At 38.0% G+C, this 18,614-nt stretch overlaps 1 protein-coding gene across 1 annotated transcript in view; it reads right to left on the bottom strand.

The window, feature by feature from the left end:
- Positions 1 to 18,614, bottom strand: part of INTS8 (integrator complex subunit 8) — a 21,351-nt gene extending 2,737 nt beyond the window's left edge. Inside the window, exons 1-21 of the mRNA XM_014879815.2 lie at positions 18,407 to 18,614; positions 16,974 to 17,148; positions 14,951 to 15,091; positions 14,455 to 14,526; positions 13,242 to 13,293; positions 12,836 to 13,018; positions 12,150 to 12,257; positions 11,351 to 11,506; positions 10,749 to 10,849; positions 10,283 to 10,424; positions 8,473 to 8,543; positions 8,159 to 8,334; positions 7,173 to 7,306; positions 6,442 to 6,552; positions 5,582 to 5,783; positions 4,912 to 5,033; positions 3,732 to 3,916; positions 2,301 to 2,334; positions 1,595 to 1,651; positions 1,453 to 1,514; positions 704 to 822 (exon numbers count right to left, since the gene is read on the bottom strand). Of these exons, the coding sequence (XP_014735301.1) occupies positions 704 to 822; positions 1,453 to 1,514; positions 1,595 to 1,651; positions 2,301 to 2,334; positions 3,732 to 3,916; positions 4,912 to 5,033; positions 5,582 to 5,783; positions 6,442 to 6,552; positions 7,173 to 7,306; positions 8,159 to 8,334; positions 8,473 to 8,543; positions 10,283 to 10,424; positions 10,749 to 10,849; positions 11,351 to 11,506; positions 12,150 to 12,257; positions 12,836 to 13,018; positions 13,242 to 13,293; positions 14,455 to 14,526; positions 14,951 to 15,091; positions 16,974 to 17,148; positions 18,407 to 18,536 (2,533 nt within the window). The 5' untranslated portion in view covers positions 18,537 to 18,614. The remainder of the gene's footprint in view (positions 1 to 703; positions 823 to 1,452; positions 1,515 to 1,594; positions 1,652 to 2,300; positions 2,335 to 3,731; positions 3,917 to 4,911; positions 5,034 to 5,581; positions 5,784 to 6,441; positions 6,553 to 7,172; positions 7,307 to 8,158; positions 8,335 to 8,472; positions 8,544 to 10,282; positions 10,425 to 10,748; positions 10,850 to 11,350; positions 11,507 to 12,149; positions 12,258 to 12,835; positions 13,019 to 13,241; positions 13,294 to 14,454; positions 14,527 to 14,950; positions 15,092 to 16,973; positions 17,149 to 18,406) is intronic.

Genomic DNA, 18,614 nt, shown 5'->3' with positions numbered 1-18,614 from the left:
AGGGGCAACCTGCTCACCCATGGCTGCTGAAATACAGACCATGGCCACTGCTCCAACCACTGTTGTTTCAAGTACCAGCTTCCCTACATAAATGTCCTCCTTCCGGGATGCTGCTGCACTTTGTACAGGCAATAAACACTGAAATAACCCTGAGTCACTCTCCCACGTGTAACATGACAGCACTGAACACCGGATTAAGGCCCCTCCTCTCACCCTAAGGGTCATAAAGCTGTAGCTATTCCTCGTTTACAAACCCTTCCTCATTTACAAACCCTTGATACTTCCCTATATAAAATACAGATCCTCTCCACCCTGCTCATCTTGTGCTCCACTGAAGCTGATCTCTACATTTAAAAGCAACCACTATTCATAACTTTCCATTCACTTATAAAACACTCAAGTGCCATGGGTTTGCACAATTACACCACTCAAAGACCAACTGCACTAGAAAAGTGAAGTTAAGGGTAACTGTTAAAGTTTCTCTTATCCTAAAAGCAAGGCTGCATGACCTGTCAGCAGCTCAGTCTATCTGTGGGCTTAGACACCTTCCCAGACAAATCCACCTACACCACTGCCTCTAAAGATTATAACCTCATGTATCACTTCTTTTCATGAAAGAAAATAAAAGGAGAGTTATGTCAAACAAATCTCAGAGCAGCAAGGTACCTCTACACATGTAAACACAGAGATTGGTTTCACTTACCAAAATAAATATCTGCCTGAATAATTAACCAGAAGTGGTTGTTTGCATTGATAGTCAAGGCATAGCTGACCAGCTCTTTCACTGTAATAGCTACAGCTTCAAAGTCCACTGATTGAAGACTAAAGGAAAAAAGAAAGAAAAATAATTCCTACCTTATTGCTTTATTTTTTAACCACTAATTTGTTTCTCTCTAGTTCAAGTCCAAGGCACCTTGCATTAAGTATGAAGCATAAATATCTCCAGAATAGACTTTGTGTTGACTAAGACTACTGTTGCTACAATACAGTAAATCTGACTGAACAAAGACAGCCTTCACAGGCTTGAACAAAAAGCCAGAACTAAACCAGATTCTGAGATCCAACCCCACAGAGCCTCTAAATTTCAGTGGAGAAATATACTTCCACTCAGCCAGAATAAATCAATACATACCATTTGCCACTTCCTATGTTGACTATTATTCAAACACATCTCAAAAAATATTAACGATTTCATATATAAGTATTATATAGTTCACTTACATACAGTTCAATAAAGCACACAGTTTAAAAAAAACCAAAACTTTTCTTCTCTTTCTTCTTCCCTATATCTCCATTAGGACCATCAAACTGAACAAAACTTTCCATGCCCTCAAACCAACCTTCCCAGAGACAGAATGGGGGCAGTGATGCATTTACACAGAGAATTACAGTAACTGGGACCAAACCCACCACATACAGTATTTTGAGAAGTGTTTTTCATCATTGTCTTACTTGGGGATGGATGAGGGCCAGATAGAAATGTGTTCTGCTGCAATATCATTCACAATGTCTTCCTAAGAGGAGAAAGATGGTATAAGAAATCACAAGAAACATTTCAAGAAAACCAAGGAAGACTTTGATGATACATACTAACCCGAACATTATGAAGTTTGACAAACAGGGACAATATTGTAGTTAGAACCAATGGCTCCTGTAGGGGAAAAAAAAAAGTATTCCCATGAACTCACAAAACTCCACTTTCTTCCCTAAGCTTTAAAATTATGTAAGAAGTTCTGCCATCACTATAATTTCCTATTGAAATAGGACAATATTTTGTTAAGAGACCTGCAACACAAAGATACTGCAATAATGTTCTGTAGAAAGTTTTTAATTACTTCAGATTTTTCTGAATAACTGCTTGGATATAAACTTTACTTTTGTTTTACACATCTTTATGCTTTTCCTGTGATTACTACCTAACCTCAAGCTAGGTTTACTACAACTTTCTATGCATTTATAAACCCAGAAACTATAAACAAATTTCCCTCCTTCTTACTTCTGCTGCTTAGTATGATGCATGTAGCAGCTTCTGTCTCCCTCCAAAAGGAATGCTTTGCTTCATGACAGCTGCAATAAAATACACTCCCAATGTAAACAGATCTCCATCAGAATTCAGGGTAATTTTTTTTACAAGCTATTCCATACTGCTGTATGCCAGGAATAGCAAATTCAGACATAATACCCATACAAAACACCCATGTAACTGTTAGATTTTCTGGAATTTAACACAAGTCCAGAAAAATACTACACCAAAAGGAACTTTTGGTTGCAAACACATTTTCAACACCACTGTGACTTACCCGAAGCTTTTTGATGAAGGACAACAGTTCACTCCTAAATTAGGGACACAAATACCCATGTAAGTAATCATCCACAATAAAGAATATATGCACATTTAAAACAAGAGTCAGTAGAGCAACTTCTTCACCTGCTAAAATAGCCCTTTATCTCTAAGTTTACAAATGCAGGGCATGTAAACGAAAATGTTCAGGCAGCCCATTCATTTTTAATACAATAACTAGCAAATTTTACACTAAAAGCAGGTTAAGAAAGAGGTATGTTCTTGTATCAGGCAATAAAAGGCATGAAAAATCACAGAAGTCAATCACTGACTCTGAAAGGGAAACTAACTGAACTGTTCTGCAATTCCCCAAGTTAGGTTTGCCACAATGACCTACACACTTGCAGAAGAGGGTACAGAGTGATCATTTATAATGTACTTCAATTTCCTTGTAATGAACATCAAAAATTGTCACCATAAGACAATCCAGGCAAGGACAGCCTTTAGAAAAGGTTTCACTACTTCTTCTCCATAATAACAACAGGGTCACTGCCCTTTACTGTTTGAATCAGAGGGGTCAGGAAAGGTTCAGTAACCTGGAGTACACCTGTACTCCTTTCCCTTGCCAGAGTACACAAGTGGAAGCTACAGCACGTCCGTACCCTCCTACAGCTGCCCCACAGCAGCGTAAGCAAACGCAGCTGGCCTTTAGCACATGTTAACCTGATTAGCTCAAGGAAGGCAAAGACACAGACAGGAGGTTTGACAGAGGCACCTTGCCCAAGGCTCCTATGTGGAAACTGTTCAATATAATCACACATGCCAAACTGTACCACATTAGATAATTTGTATTTAAGCTTAGACTTCAGAACAGACCAGATCACTGGACAAATCAGAGTCCCGAATCAGTCATTTGAGGCTAAGGCTGACAAGAAGTCTGACAAAGTAAACTCTTGACCTGAGTAATTTGATTTTCTTACTCTTTGCAGAGCTTAGCTGAACTAGAATTTCATTCCAAGACTGAGTAACATTTAGCTTTAGACACAGAAACAAAGCTAAGTATAGATATCCATGCAGTGAGCTATGTGCTTAATACAGTTATAAAAGTATAAAACTGATACAGAGTAATTCTATTTGCTGCAAAGCAGACACCTCCAGCCCATCAGCTAAACTGCCTTCTAGATGCCATTGACTTTACTGGAAGATCTGCACTGGTTATAATGGGAGCACAGCCATATAAGTTTCAGCTTGGACAACTGCCTCCCACACACTCCTTTTCCATCTCTGAAAATGGAAGTCAGCATATACATCCCTGCTAATGGCCAGCTCCCACTGTGGACAGGATTTTTACTCAGATCTTAAGCTGCTGCCATCACTCTGATAGTGGAATCCAGACAATTTTTGACAACATGGGATCAAACAAACCATTCATGCCATCTAGAAAACATACCTGTACATAATACCCAGTGTAGACTCCCTATGTTTTATCAAACTCACTCTTCCATCATTGCCGCGTTTGTGCTGGTTGGATACACTGCAGATTTGTACAACCACTTCCCAGAGATCTTTAGCTGTGCGTCTGCTTTCTTTGGGACCTGGCAGCTCCTTGCACGTAGCAGCCAGCAACTGGCCCAACTATGCAATGCAACAGAAAAGACACAGGAACTAAGGCTTCTTTGTGTATCAGCTACAGCAAAGGAATTACTGGCATTTAAAATGGCTAGGGAAGTGATTTCAAATTATGAGCTACAAAGCAATGTAACTAAATTTTGCAGCAGAGAACAGTGATGAAGAAGCTAGAAAACAGGAATTAAACAGAGTATTTTTCCATTTATTAGCTTCCTTGGTGTGTATTTCATTATTACAAGCTCCAGAAAACAAACTTACACACTGCATAAAACCTAAACCACATAGAATATTGTTTTACAAAGACAGGTTTTTTAGAACTCACTTAACTTCAATATAGTTATTACTCTTAACTGAAACTGGCACAATGTTATATAAAAAACCTGAACCTCGAAACAGAAATTAGAAAGTATCATAGGTAAGCAGAGCAAATGAACCTGTCCTGAAATATGCCTGCCTTCTGCTCCATGGCCTGAGAAGTTAAAACATTGCTGTGAAACAATTTTGAAAACATAGTTTCAAATAAGGCAGGGCTTGAACGTCTCCAAAAATTCAACTGCTGTTGGGTAAAAGAATGGAACTCCTACAGTGCCCAAGTACCTTAGGAACAGAGAAGCCAGGCATTAAACCAGAAATTTGCACACTTGTCATACCTCCTACATAAATCTAGGGTGAATTCCAGCTGAGGAGAATCCTTTAGGGAAGTGCTACAGCATTTCAATCATGAATCATAACCACACACACCTGATGGAACCAACTTTACCTGGCAGCCAACAAGGGCCAAGATTTCACATGTTCCTGCAGCACAGTTGCCATGTTTTTTGTCAAGTGCTAAACATGTTTGTTGCTTAGCACTACTATGTTCTACCCCATACTTAATTCATTACAGCCACAAAACCCCACACTCTTGAGCAGAAGACTACTTGTTTTGAAAAATACAAAATACTTCAACAGAAAAAAGTAAATTACAGCTCGAGAAAGCTTTGAGACTGAGCACTCAATACCTTCACATAAGGATTAGTCTGAACCAGAGGTAGTGGAACTTGCATGGTCAAATACTCATTCTCACACCAGTTTAACAGGAAGGCAACACATTCTTCAGCTATAACTTGTCGAAGAGGAATATCTGAAAGGAAAGGGATTCTTTGTTTAACTTTTTTATTTTTGAGAAAACAGTGCTGTAAAATGGTGTTGTATGAAAAGTAAATCCCATACCCTCTAACCAGCTATTTTTGCTCCACAGCTCTCACAGGAAAATATGATGCTTAGCCCTACAAGACACCTCACCTCTGGAAATCAGGAGCAACAAGAGTTTCATCCAACCACAACAGTACAATATAACGCTCTCATTGTGAAACCAGGAGAAAGCTTTAACAACTAGCAAAACCTTACAGGCAGAAGTGCAGACATGTTTATCATGTTCAAGTCCTTTAAGTAGCACTGAACAGAAACTGTCAATGTTTAGCATTGTTAGGCATCATGCTCATTTCCAGCTTCTAAAAACCAATGTTCTAAAGACTTACTAAAACCAGCAGCAAAGTCACTGTTGTTTTTCCACTTATATACCTAAGTGGTTAATCTGCAACACAAAGTTGTTTTATTTTGCTGTGGATTTACCTCTTCTCTCAAGGTTTGTGTTTTACTGTATCCTAGGAAAGACAGGAATGTACTTACCAGGTACTCTCATTTCCAAATATCCTCGGACTCTGCTTATAAGATCAGAAGGAGGGCGTTCTCCAGAAACACCAGCTCCAGCTTCGTGAGTGTAAATGTCCAAAAGCAGCATTTCATTCAGCATGACCTGACGGAGCTTTGGAGAAAACTCTGTCACAAGCTCCAAGCAAGCAGCAAAAAGCTGTTTTGCATGCACAAAATCCTGCAATAAAAATTATATGCATTAATGATTCCTAATGAATTCATAAGGGAAAACACTACAAGCTAAAGTACATTCAGCTCTGCCCTGGCTGAACCAGCCTTGGCATCCATTAGCATCAGAACTGCTCAAGCATCTCACAGTGTCTACTTATGAGTCCTTTGGACTTGCTATTAAGCTTAAGAGTTCCAGATCTTTTGAAAACAAAACAAGGAGTTTAAGCAAAAACACACAACTACTGGTATGTTTGGTGCAATTCTGTTTTAGCTGCAGTTGAGCAATTTTGTTAATTACAAGGAAAATAGAATAGCATTCCAATATATTCCTTATGTAGACTTATTCAAAAGCACAGCACTTCATATCAGTAAATCAAATCACCAGAGGATTTAGATGCCACATGATTTAGACAACATAATTTCATTCATATAAAGTTTTGATTATCTCCAGGCCCAACTCACTGGAAAGCCAATATCTTTGCTCTGCTGATGGAACTTCGACAGACAGAAATACTTAACCATTGTACAACACATGGAGCTTGTCACACCACCTCCCTCACCTCCCAATTTTTCAGTTCTTTTTCTAAAAAAATGCCTTCCCAATTTTCCATTTCATTAAGATTCAATTGTCCAAACCAACCAGTAAGTTCAGATGCCTTGCTCACCTTAATGGCAGAGCAGTGTAATCCCTTTGCCATCAGGATGTAGACCAAATCCCTAGTCAGACTGTCTTTGATTCCTAAAATAACATTTCCGTAAACATTTGGTACTTCCCACTGGGAGAGAAATGCATAGGACATTTGCACAGAAACAAGTTTTAGAATTCACACATCACTGCTTAAAACACCAGAAACAAACCCCAAATATTGAAAACGACTGCCAACTCTTGTCTTTACATCTAATCATGCAAGTAATGCAACAAGTAATGCATGGCTCATTTAGAAATACAATAAAAACACCCAACTACCTTTTGTTCACATCCTGAATATGCAATAATTTAGAGGAGAAACAAAAAAAAAGACAAGAAATCTTTACTTAAGCAAAGTCTTCCTTCTCTCCTGCTCCCACCTTCTAATGACAGAAATTTAAACTAAAACAATATTGCTATCTAGTCAGAACACTAAAAGCAAAAGCTATGAAAACATCTTTTCCCACAAGGAAAGCTTGTGATGCAGCTAGTAATTTCTTAAAACAAAGGTTATAGGTTTTGTTGCAATACTCTTCCACACTGAATGTGAGTTTAGATATGTATCATCGCCCTTATTAAACCACCACTATGCAGAGAGGGAAAAGGTAAGTCACCCTGAGCATCTATGAGAAAATGTTTATTTTATGCAACATGATATTTAACCAGTCCTTGAATTACAGTCTCTCCTGACCACAAGAACTAAGTTACCTTACTAGAAATTGTCCAGAATTGGCGTTCTGAGGTCATACCATGCAACTCGATTAAGATCTGGCGAATTCTCCAAGGATCCACTGACAGTATGAGCTGATGTTCAAGCTGGCCAATATTGACACTTGCTGAAGCTACAAGAAAAAGGTCTCCAGCACATTTCTTCTCAATGTAGATACTTACAATTCTTCAGTATATAACACATCAATCAGAACATAGTAAGAAAAGCAGATACATCATGCTTCCATAGGTCCAGCCATCCTTTTATGCCCTTCCACAAATACCTTGTGCTACCTTCACCCTGACCTAAAGGGCTGCTTGCAAGTCCCCTTCCTCACTCCAACAGCTCTGAGTACTCTTGCTATTGCAAAGAAATACATTCAAGATCTGCATTAAAAGTGTGTTCGTATATTGCTCTAGTGAAAATACAGATTGTCTTAACTGGCTTAAGTTACTGCAAGACTGCATCAGAGCTGAAAAGGTAAGGCCTTTCCAGCTTCATCTGGCACCTCCTGTTAGCTTTGACTTGTGCAGCAGCACAGCCAGCCAGCTGTATAGGGGAAATTACTGGTTGAAAAGATCTGTTTTACTTTGGTAGGTTTAGAATTTCGTTTAGATGGCACTCCTGGTCCAGCTTACCACAGAGTCACATCCATCATTAGTTTATGCAAGTCCAGAGGCAGGGTTCCCTTTCTGGGAACAGATGCCACAGCCACATTTTGTTCAAACCAATGCTATACTCTCTCACTCTGTCACCTAGGATACATTCATTTGAGCTTATCTATTACACCCACCTGAGATACAAGCAAGCAACAGCCACCTTCTTGAACAAGTAGGACATGCACTGACTAACAACAGGAAGTATTTTCTCTAAAAACATTCTAAACTTTTTTGAGAACAGACCTGAACTTCATAAGCTGAAGGTTTTCATCATGGAAACAGGACACTGTCTGCTCATAAGTTAATGAAAATGCTGTGAAAATTACCTGGGATATCATAAAAAGAAGTGACAGGTTTTGTGCACAGATTGATTCGAGGAGATCTCTTCCGCATTTGGTCAATGAGCAGCTTCCGTTCATCATCTTTCAGCAGTTTTATGAAAAGCTCATGAGATGAAATCATGAAGACAAACTGAAGATCTTCCATGCCCAAACACAAGTTTCTAAACAAATAAAAATGTTAGTACATAAGCAGGAAAAAAGGGCTTATTTTTCCAGTTATAAGTTCTCAAAATATTTATTGTGCTGTATTACGTTGCTTACAAAGTGCAAATTCATGTCATTTTAATACAGTTACGTACTTGAGAAATGCTGCCATTCTTCTCTTCAATTCTTCAGAAGCATTTTCCAAGTTTATTGACCCTGAACAAACCTGGAACATTTACAATATTTAGTTACAGCCAGTCCTACTGACCAGGTTTCTGTCTCACAAGTAGTAACAACCAGTAAACCTCTATCTCAAGTGAGACAACAAAGTTATAGAATCATGGAATGGTTTGGGTTGGAAGAGACCTTAAAGATCATGGACCTAAAAGTCCCTATGGACTTCCATGGATCATGGGCAGGGACACCTTTCACTATACCAGATTGCTCAAAGCCCCATGCAGCCTGGCCTTGAACACTTCTAGGCACAGGGCATCCACAGCTTCTCTGGGCAACCTGCTCCATTGCCTCACCACCCTCACTGTAAAGGATTTCTTCCTAATATTTAATCTAAACCTGCCACCTTCAGTTTGAGCCTATTACCCTTATCCTGTTCCACAGCAAAATGCAAAAAATCCCTCTCCAGCTTTCTTACAGTTATCTCTAGGTACCTGAAGGTGCTCCAAAATCCCCTTGGAGCCTTTGCTTCTCCAGGCTGAACAACCCCAACTCTTTTGGCCTGTCGTTTTTGCTTTGTAATTTTTGAATCTGTTCAGGTGCTCTTGGGTGGAAAGCAAGTGCAGCATTGCTGGCTCCCCTAATCAATCTAGAATCAAAACAGTATTTCTGTTTTGCTCTGTGTAACTCTGTTACTCTAATTGTAGAGATGAGACCAGCTCTCAAGAGTTTCTTGTAAGCCAAAGAAAGTAAGATAAGATTTGACTGACAAAGATTGATAAAGAAATCTCAGTACAACTGTGTGAAGTAAGACTGTCCCTGAAGTAAACCTGATAAAAGCTATTGCCATCACATATGGATTGGTTTCCTTCAACATGTACACAAGATAGGATGTTTCAGACAACTGATTATCAGACATAATCCACATTCCTTTTTCCTATTCTTCTGGTGTACAGAAGCACCAATGCTGAATGCCACACTATCAGTCAGCATCACAAGATCATTTAGCACATGAGTTTAAAAATGAAATATTTCTAAGTGCAAAATTGTAAGACTCACTAGGACTTGGGTATTTTTTAAGCCAGTAAATAAATAGATAGTTGTATTTGTCAGCTTGCAAGAATTTTTTTATAAGTATGTTTCAGTCCCAATATGAGTATTTGATGTAAGCTTTTACTTGCTGTACAGTAGAGAGTACTGTCAATTAATTTTTGCCACATACTTGAAGAGACAAGCAAAAGAACTAGGCTCAAATTAATAACAGACATTAAAATAACAGCAAAGCAACAAAAGGATTAAGTTTCATTTAAGCAATAACAGTTTCCTAAAAAGCTTCACTCATTGTAACAGTGGAGGTCTCATATGTAACAGTAACTCAGGAGCACTTTACCACACGCTAACTTCTACAACAAAGCTGGTAAGGGAAAAGTGGGCCTCTTCCATGGGTACTTTTTCTACTCATTCTCTCAGTCTTAGAGAATTTGATTCTTTGTTCCACGAAAACAAATATTCAGCAATATCTCCATATAATTTAACAATGTCAGGAATAGCAGCAATTTCAAATACAAGCTGAAGCAATAGCTCACCACTGGGTCCTCCCCAACAAATGGAAACAGCTATGAACAACAGAAGCAGAACTGATCACTGAGTGAATTATACTAACTGCAAACAAGCTGAATAATGTTTGAGAAGTTACATTTTTCTCCTTCAGAAATTTGCAATAATAATACTTATGCAGGGAAAGAAATCTCTCACTAAATACCATTTTGTAATTTTAGATTAATGTTTTACCTCAAGAAGGAAGTCTATTTTCTCTTTGCTGGGTTTCAGGAACAGTTGACAAAACTGAATATCAATTATTCGACCTTGTAATACATCGCAGACTGTGTTGCACACACAGACTTTGAAACAAACTTCATCCAGAGCATCATTCCTGCATGAACACAAAACTGAACATCACAGGATAGCTCTGACAAACAAAGAGTGGAATATTTTTTTTTTAAATCAGTAAAGTGATAAAACTAACTATTAATGTTCATTATGTTTTTTCCATACATGGCCACACTGATATCCAACCAAGGAGCTGTGGTGTGATGTAAAATGTAGTTCAGACTATTGCTAACAGAAATGAAAGCTGAAGTTTCTTGGATGTAAGTATTTAGTTGTTACGAGATTTTACATACTTTCCACAAAAGATATAACTAATGAAAATTACCCTTCATCATCAGGGAACATTGATCATTATTTAATGTCTCACCCTTGTTGAGCTTTTTGGAAGAGTTCTCTCAGCACTGATTGTCTAAACTGTTCAGGTAAACTGAGGGTTAGGTTATCTTCAAGGAATATCTTCACTAAGTCCTGTAACAAAACCACAGTTGGAATAGTCAATGCATAATCCAAAAGAAACAGACAGAAAATTATTTTATCTGATAAAAATGATCAAACTAAGAGAAGCAGCTCACATCCATATTTAATATTAAAATTCACAGAACAACTAAAAAGGAATCAAGTAACCAAAAAATATCTCTATCATCAGAAAAACAAAGAACAACCCACAAAAAACCAAAACAAACTTGCACATCTAAGTAGCAACATTCCCTGAAACCCAAAGAATTAGAATCTAACTGAAAACCCCTTAGCTGGCAGGAATTAATTACCATTGTATGGAATCCAAGATATTTTAATCTAATATGCACTAGATTATGTTATATTCCTAAACATATAGGATTTAAGACAGTATGTTAATGGTTAAATTACCATTTAAAATTTCTTAAAATCTGTACCAGTTCAAACAGAAACATCCACACAGAACGATAAGAAAACCCCTCAAACATATGTGGGTTTATTTAGGCATCCTACCTGATATTTGCCAGATTTCATACAGCTGTGGATTTGACTATATGGAGTCGCCTGTTGAGATGCATCATCAGAAGATGAGGTAAGAACTTCACAGGCTTGACAATACCCAGCTAACCGTTCTTCATCTATGGTAAAATGAAGTGATGATGAACCATTCTGAAAAGTAAGAGTTACATCAGATCTTAGCAGCTGAAGTATTATGAAACATGTTTAATTCAGAAACAGAGACTCACAATTTCCCCAAGTAACAGTAAAAGAACAAAAGAATGTGCAGGTACACACTTTATTTAAATAAAAACTGGAGTTCTGCACTTTTGGAAATATGAATATGAAGCAAAATAAAAAAAGGATGCATACCTTACTTATAAATTAAGATGTACTTTTTCAAAACATAGGCAATCTGATTTCCAAGGAAAAGTTAGATTAAAAAAATAGGAAGTGCTGTATGGTTACCTTCCTCAAAAAACACATCATCACCATGGACACACGATGTACTGTTCAGTTGAGTTACTATTAGCACTGGAGATGTTATTTCTGCAATTTTTGCATCAATACAATTTGTGTAAAAGACTACTCATTACTAAATGTAGAACAAAGCAGCAATATACTGCAATCAATTAATATAATTTCAAAACAGACACAACATGAAAAAAAAATTACTGTCAAAACTTCAGGAAATTTCTTTCAAAACTCTGTGTACCATTAAGAGTTATTAAACTGCTAAAGAAGGAAACAATAATTTAGACAAGGGTTTTTTTACAGAAGAGTTGAATACACATGTTAAAAGAACGCTTGTTACCTTTGCAATCAACTCCTTTGTTTTGAAAAACTTTTCCTTAGCTTTTTCATGAACAGCTGCATTTGTAGATCCTTGTTGGAAATAGATGGCACCCAAATCATAGCAAACCTGCAAACAGCACTGATATCAAACACACCATCTTGGACATCATGTTTTGAGTTAAGATTAAGTATTTCAGCTCAAATGTTGTATATACTTTAAGCTATTCCTATTTTTATCTAATTTACCAACATACACTGCACACCTTACCCCACATACTTCAACTGCTTCCTCTTTAACTGCAATCTCAGTCTGAGTAATTCTGTACAAACATTACAAAATTAAAGAACGATTTTCCCATAATCATTGAAAACAACGCAGTAAGTTGTCCTTGTCATATAATAGATTATTTCAGGGGATTGAGGGGACAAAAGTGAGGTTGCTGGGAAGCCACAATATCTACAATGATTTTAAAAAGTTCTACTAATGCAAAAATGAAGCCAGTATTATTTCATGACTACCAAAAAAAAAAAAAAAAAAACAAAAAACCACAAACAAAACCCACAAAAAACCAAAAAAGACAATCCTCAAAACAACACAGGGAACACTGGTAGAAAAATACTGCAATTTACCTCGAAATCATTACTTAACACTTTTTCTAAAGAAACAGATATAAACTCTAAGCTTTAGTACAAAATGTGAGCTACCTGGCACTGTATCTCCTCTGCACTGATTTTCAGTCCAGCTGTGGAACTCTCTGTTTCTCCATTCACCATACCAGGTTCCATGGCCAATAAATCCAGAGTTCTTATAGTATGAACATAAAGATCTTTGTTTAATTTAAGTGCTCCTTCTAGGACCAGGATGGAATCAGCAGCCTGCTCCTTCAACTGTAATACATTTAAATACATTAAAAGAATTAACCTCTTGGTTTTGAGTTTAACTCTGGGTTTAAGTTAATGCTACAATTTTAACAGTTCAGTAAAAGGATTTTAAATAAGTTATTACACTACTGTTCTATGCCACGTAGAATTGGCTTTTGTATTTCTTGTACAACAGAGAAATTCATATTTACATGGAAATTCGAGCAAAAATAAGGAAAAAGAGTCTCACCACTTTCAAAATATTTTCAGTTAGTTCCTTTTCTTGCTGAATATGATTCATACTGCAAGTTAGACACAAGAAGTAAAGAATTCAGTTATTAGGCACGTTATTTTATTTCATGTTCTAGATCACAATAATTCATTCATTCAATAGCTTGGTTTTGCTTAACTACATTTTGAACATCATTATGCAGGACCACTGACTGCTCTTATCTATTTATACCTGAAATACAGAACTATATAATGAAAATATAGCTTTGTATGAGAATGTGGTTCAATGAAAGAAAAAGTTGCAAAGTTATCAATGCCTTTTTAAAGACCAGATTGCTAATACCAATTCAATAGCAAAACAATAATGAAGGAAGCTTCCACAGCTTCAAGCCTCATGAAGCTTCGACATTTAAATCTTCTCAAACATGTCAGGGCCAGAAGTGTGTTCACATGTTTACATAAAAAATTAGAAGTATTTTAAAATTATTTTCCCACACAGATTTTTTTTTTTTTTTAAATTCAGGATCAGACCCTTACATAGAGGACAATATAAGATTTATAGGAAAATAAGGAGGAGGAAGAGGAGTGTGCTTAATCAACATATTTAACAGACTCTGTCAAACAAGTATGGTCTAATGATTAAGTATAAAATTAACGTAAAACATATGAAAAGCACCACTTAGATATAAATACTTCCAACTTTTGGAGAAATCTGTAACATAAAAGTCATGGACAAGTTGTTACTAAAGCCTCACAGCTTCTAGAAGACAAAATGCAAAACCGATTTTAAATTACAAATTATTGCCTAATAAAGCAAATGAAAATACTTTATTATTTCTTAAATTATCATACACAATGCTTCAAACCAACCATATTATGCAAGATACTCTAAGTTAGGAATGCAAAAGAATGCAAGAAATGTACCCTACCTAAACTAGAGCATAAACATTCTGCTAAGGCAAATTGCCATCTCCATTCCTCCCATGATTTTTCATGCCATGACAAAGTCACAGAGATTATAACATTGACAGAGTGGAACAACAGACAAGTATATGTATCAAGTGTGTCTCATAGCAAAGTGAGAATATACTTGAACTAAATCCAAGTTTTCCACGTCACAACTAGACATTTTAAGCAACTGTATGTTATTAACATGATTTAATCCACTCAGAAATTACATTCTTGACTACAAAATACCCATAACATCCAAGTGAATTATATCTGTAACTTACACATTTAACTGAGGTGGACCAGGTTTTACTTGCTTTACAGGAAAGCTACTTTGAACGATGGTCCTTATGGCCCTACACAGGGGAAAAAATTAAACAAAGAATGGTATTAGCTTCAGAAGTGTAATAAGCAGATTACAGGCCTCTTGATAACAAGAGTTTACCATTTCAGAAACATTACACCATTAGAATACATCCTTTACTCAAGAGCACATCTACCAGCAAAGAAATGCTCTTATGCCCATAAAAAGCTGAAAGACGAAGATTTTTGTATTTGTAAGGACAGATTTCAAATCACTATCTTGACTATTTTTTAGGGAATAATACCAACTCTAGAATAGCTTTTCAGACTCAGCTCCTTCACTATAACCAAGCAACAGATCACAATATTTATTAGTACTTTAGGATTCTTTCCCCTTCTACATAGAATTTATACAGATAAAAGAAAACACTGCTTTGTTCTGTAATGATTCTATCTTATTGCCTTGCAGTAGTTTACCATCTGTTGTAAAGTAGTATTGCCATTGCAGTGGTTGGGGGTAAGCTGGACAGATCTACATCCACATGTTTAGTCCCTGGGGGAACTTTGCTGATACACAGAAGTTCATTCAGTAGCATGTTCAATACAGGAACAGACAAGCTATGAAAAAATAAAAGAGAGAGTATGAGATATGCCACAGAGTAAATCTGCTTATGGAATATTAAACAATATACACTACTATTTAGTACTGGATTATTACTTAATATCACATGGATGTTTGTTCAGCATTTGAGATTCAGTATGTAAAGTAGCTACCAGTATTAGATGCATAAATTAAGCCCAAGTGGACGGGCCCAAGTAGTATTTTAGCTGCCCTGACAACTGAACTACTACTCTGCATTACTGCATTAGCCCACACAGGCACCTTACCAGAATAATCCAGTTACCTATAACAGCACGACCCAGCTAATAATAAGTTCTTTCAAAGCAGCCCCAGATCACACTCCCTGAAGGCAAACTACCATTTCCATCACAAATGAAATTTCACTCACATAAGGTGAATAGCGAAGTTAAGGCCAGGAACTTTTTTAATAGAGAGAAGTAAAATATACCTTAGCTGGGACAGAACTATTTAATAAAATAAGACAGGCAGGCTGGACTGCACTGCTCCAAGCTTTTGTGGTATAATTTAACACAACTAAAATACTACTACTAATTTAGACATTATTTGAAATTAGATCAAATACTGCCAAACTACTTTGACATTGTGAAAAATTTGCATTCTTTGCAAGTAGTATTGAAAACAAGCAGTGAAACTACACTTGTAGCAGCTAAAGCCAGGATTTCTGTTTAACAAATTTTAGGTCTTGTGCTCTATCAGAAGCATTCTACAAGGAGCAGCTGAAGGAGTTGGGAGTGTTTAGCTAGAAGAAAAGAAGACTCCAAGGGGCCCTTATCACTCTCTGCAACTCCCCAAAAGGAGGCTGTAGCAAGTGAGTGGTCAGTCTCTTCTCCCAGGCAAGTCACAGCAGGAGAGGAAATGGCCTCAAGTTGTGCTAAGGGAGGTTTATATTGAATTTTTGGAAAAGTTTTTCACCAAATGGGTGCTCAGGCATTGGAACAGACTGCCCAGGGAAGGGGTTGAATCACCATCATACCCTGAAGGCATTTAAATTATATGCAGATGTGGCACTTAGGGACATAGTTTAGTGGTGGACTTGGCAAGGGTCTCAATGATCTTAAAGCTCCTTTCCAGCCTAAATGATTCTACAATTCCATGCAAGTCAGAACCAGGGCAATTACTATCCCCTTAAGATTTCACATTAAATTACAGATAAAGGTGGAAAGAGACCTGTGTGAATGAATAAGGAACTCTTGCCATTACCTAGGTGTAAACAGGAAGCCAAGTGTAAACAAGAATGACCTGGACAGAATCCTGTGCCATGTGTTCTGGGATGACTCTGCTTGAGCAGGGAGGTTGGACCAGATGACCCACTGTGGTTCTTTCCAACCATACCCATCCTGTGATTCTGTGAAGTGCAGCTCCCTAATTTGCACAAAGTGAAGTAGTTCTCAACTGTTCTAGCTCATCAGACCATTCTTCAGCTGAAATTTCTAAAGGAAAGATCCAAAGCTGGGGTTTGTCTATTTCAACCACAATCATTTCAGTAACCTAGTTCACAGATACATGGAATTCTTCACATCAACAAAACTGGAGCAAGACCTCCCAATCTTGACCATGTCAGAACGAGGAAACTTACACTACTTTTGTCACTGAAGAAAACATAACCTCCAGTTCATCTTTATGAAGCTCACATGTATGTATCTTAATGTCTAAGACATGCTATTTTTCCTCTCTAATACAGTTGATTTGTTTAGATACACTGCCTTTATTAAAACCGTTTCCTAACTTTCAGTTAAAATAAAACTTGATTTCAACTGTCACACCCAAAAGGGAGCGAGACAGAGTTCCTTTTTTTAAAGAAAATATCTCAAGCCACTTCAATTTAGCAAACTTAGCATGAAGATGTACAGACTGTACCTTTTCTCTAATACATCCAAATCCCACTTCAGATGAGCAGCAACTTTGAGAGCAAGAAGTTTTAGAATGCGGTTTCTTTTGTTATCAGGTGGTGGCTGGACTTGGTTCTGTTCATTCACTGATGGTTTTGAAGCTTGTTCCAAGAACTGAACAATCAGCTGCACAGGTGGTGGATCTGCAAAAAAACACAGCCACTCCTCAAATTCTTCATAAGCCCAAAAATATTTATTTTCCCTAGCTATGAACACAGTTCTTTTACCCTCGGTGTTTATAGTGCTGACATTGTTACCTGGTAGATTCTAATCCCAAATGCTGTCCTGCATGTGCTGACTCAAATCAGACTATTAAAATATCTTTGCTTAACATTAAAGTTCACTTGACCATGGTAGCTACACTCTCACACTTTTATTTATTTTCACTCTTTTGTATTAATTATGTTTCAATACTTTGAATCTACTGAAAATAAATGCTGCCTAATGAAGTCACAAGTGAACTGTTGTAAAAACTATATATCTCCTTGTAATTCTCCTCTGCACATAAAGTATATTTACAAGCAATTGCTGCTACTTCTGAATACATTTAGAAAATACTTTCAGATTGGTTAAACAACAGCATCAAAAAAGCACCGAAATGTCTCCCTTACAATAAGGTAGCCAATACCTTTGAGCTCTTTTGAAAAGAGGCCAAACCGTAACTATTACACTCTCAGTGAACTTTGTGAAACATAAAATGTGTATTACCAATTTACTTAATCAATTACAAAAGAGAGTATAAACTCTAAGCGTAGATCTAAGCATAAGATCTAAGACAGATTATGCTTAAATTGACTTTTTGTAGCGGCAACACTGGCCCAGGTGTTCCTGTTTCCTCCACCTCCTCGCAGAATTCGGGTACTGAAACAGATGACTAATATTCATGACTGTCAAAAGATCAGCTGCTCTTAAATATGGTCACTTTCCTATAATATACATCCGACGAGACTTCTATTTATTCCAGGTCCAGAGAGCAATTTCAGCACTTAACCTTTTGGAGGACTTCAGCTCCTGCCACTAACAAGACTCAATGGGAGAAAACCAGATGCGAACCGCAATGATGTTCATGAGCAGCACTTCCCACCCAACAAACTACAGCACTTCCGCACACAACAGTCACATATGCGAAAGGAAAAGTGATCTACCAGACAAGAGAGACATAGAAATGAAGTTATTAAAAAAAAAAGGTAATGCGAAATAAGAAAAACAGCATTATTGCCGGCGGTAAATGCCGCCGCACGGCCGCGGGCAGCGCCTGGCTCCCTCTGCCGCCGCTCCCCAGCAGAGACCCCGCACCGAGAGCTCCGAGCCCTCGGAACTATCCTGCCCCAGGAGGGGCCGGGCAGCGAGGCCGGGCCGAACCCGAGGCCGCGGGGAGGCGGCGGCCAGCAGGGCACGCACCGGGAGAGGGCTTCTGCAGATGCTGCTCCAGCAGCGCCTCCTCCAGCACGAACTCGAACCACGACGTCTGCGGCGGCGTGCATGGCCGGCTGGAGGTGGCGGCTTCCCGGTCCGCCGCCTCGGCGCTCATGCCGGCCGCTCCGCAGGGGCCCCGCACGGCCCCTCGGCACCCACCACCACGGCCGCTGCACAAGATGGCCGCCGGGCC

Source organism: Sturnus vulgaris, chromosome 1 (genome assembly GCF_052056855.1).
Source record: "Sturnus vulgaris isolate bStuVul1 chromosome 1, bStuVul1.hap1, whole genome shotgun sequence".
Lineage (NCBI taxonomy): Eukaryota > Metazoa > Chordata > Aves > Passeriformes > Sturnidae > Sturnus > Sturnus vulgaris.
Note: the sequence above shows the minus strand (reverse complement) of the source record. Positions and strands in the feature narration are given on the sequence as shown.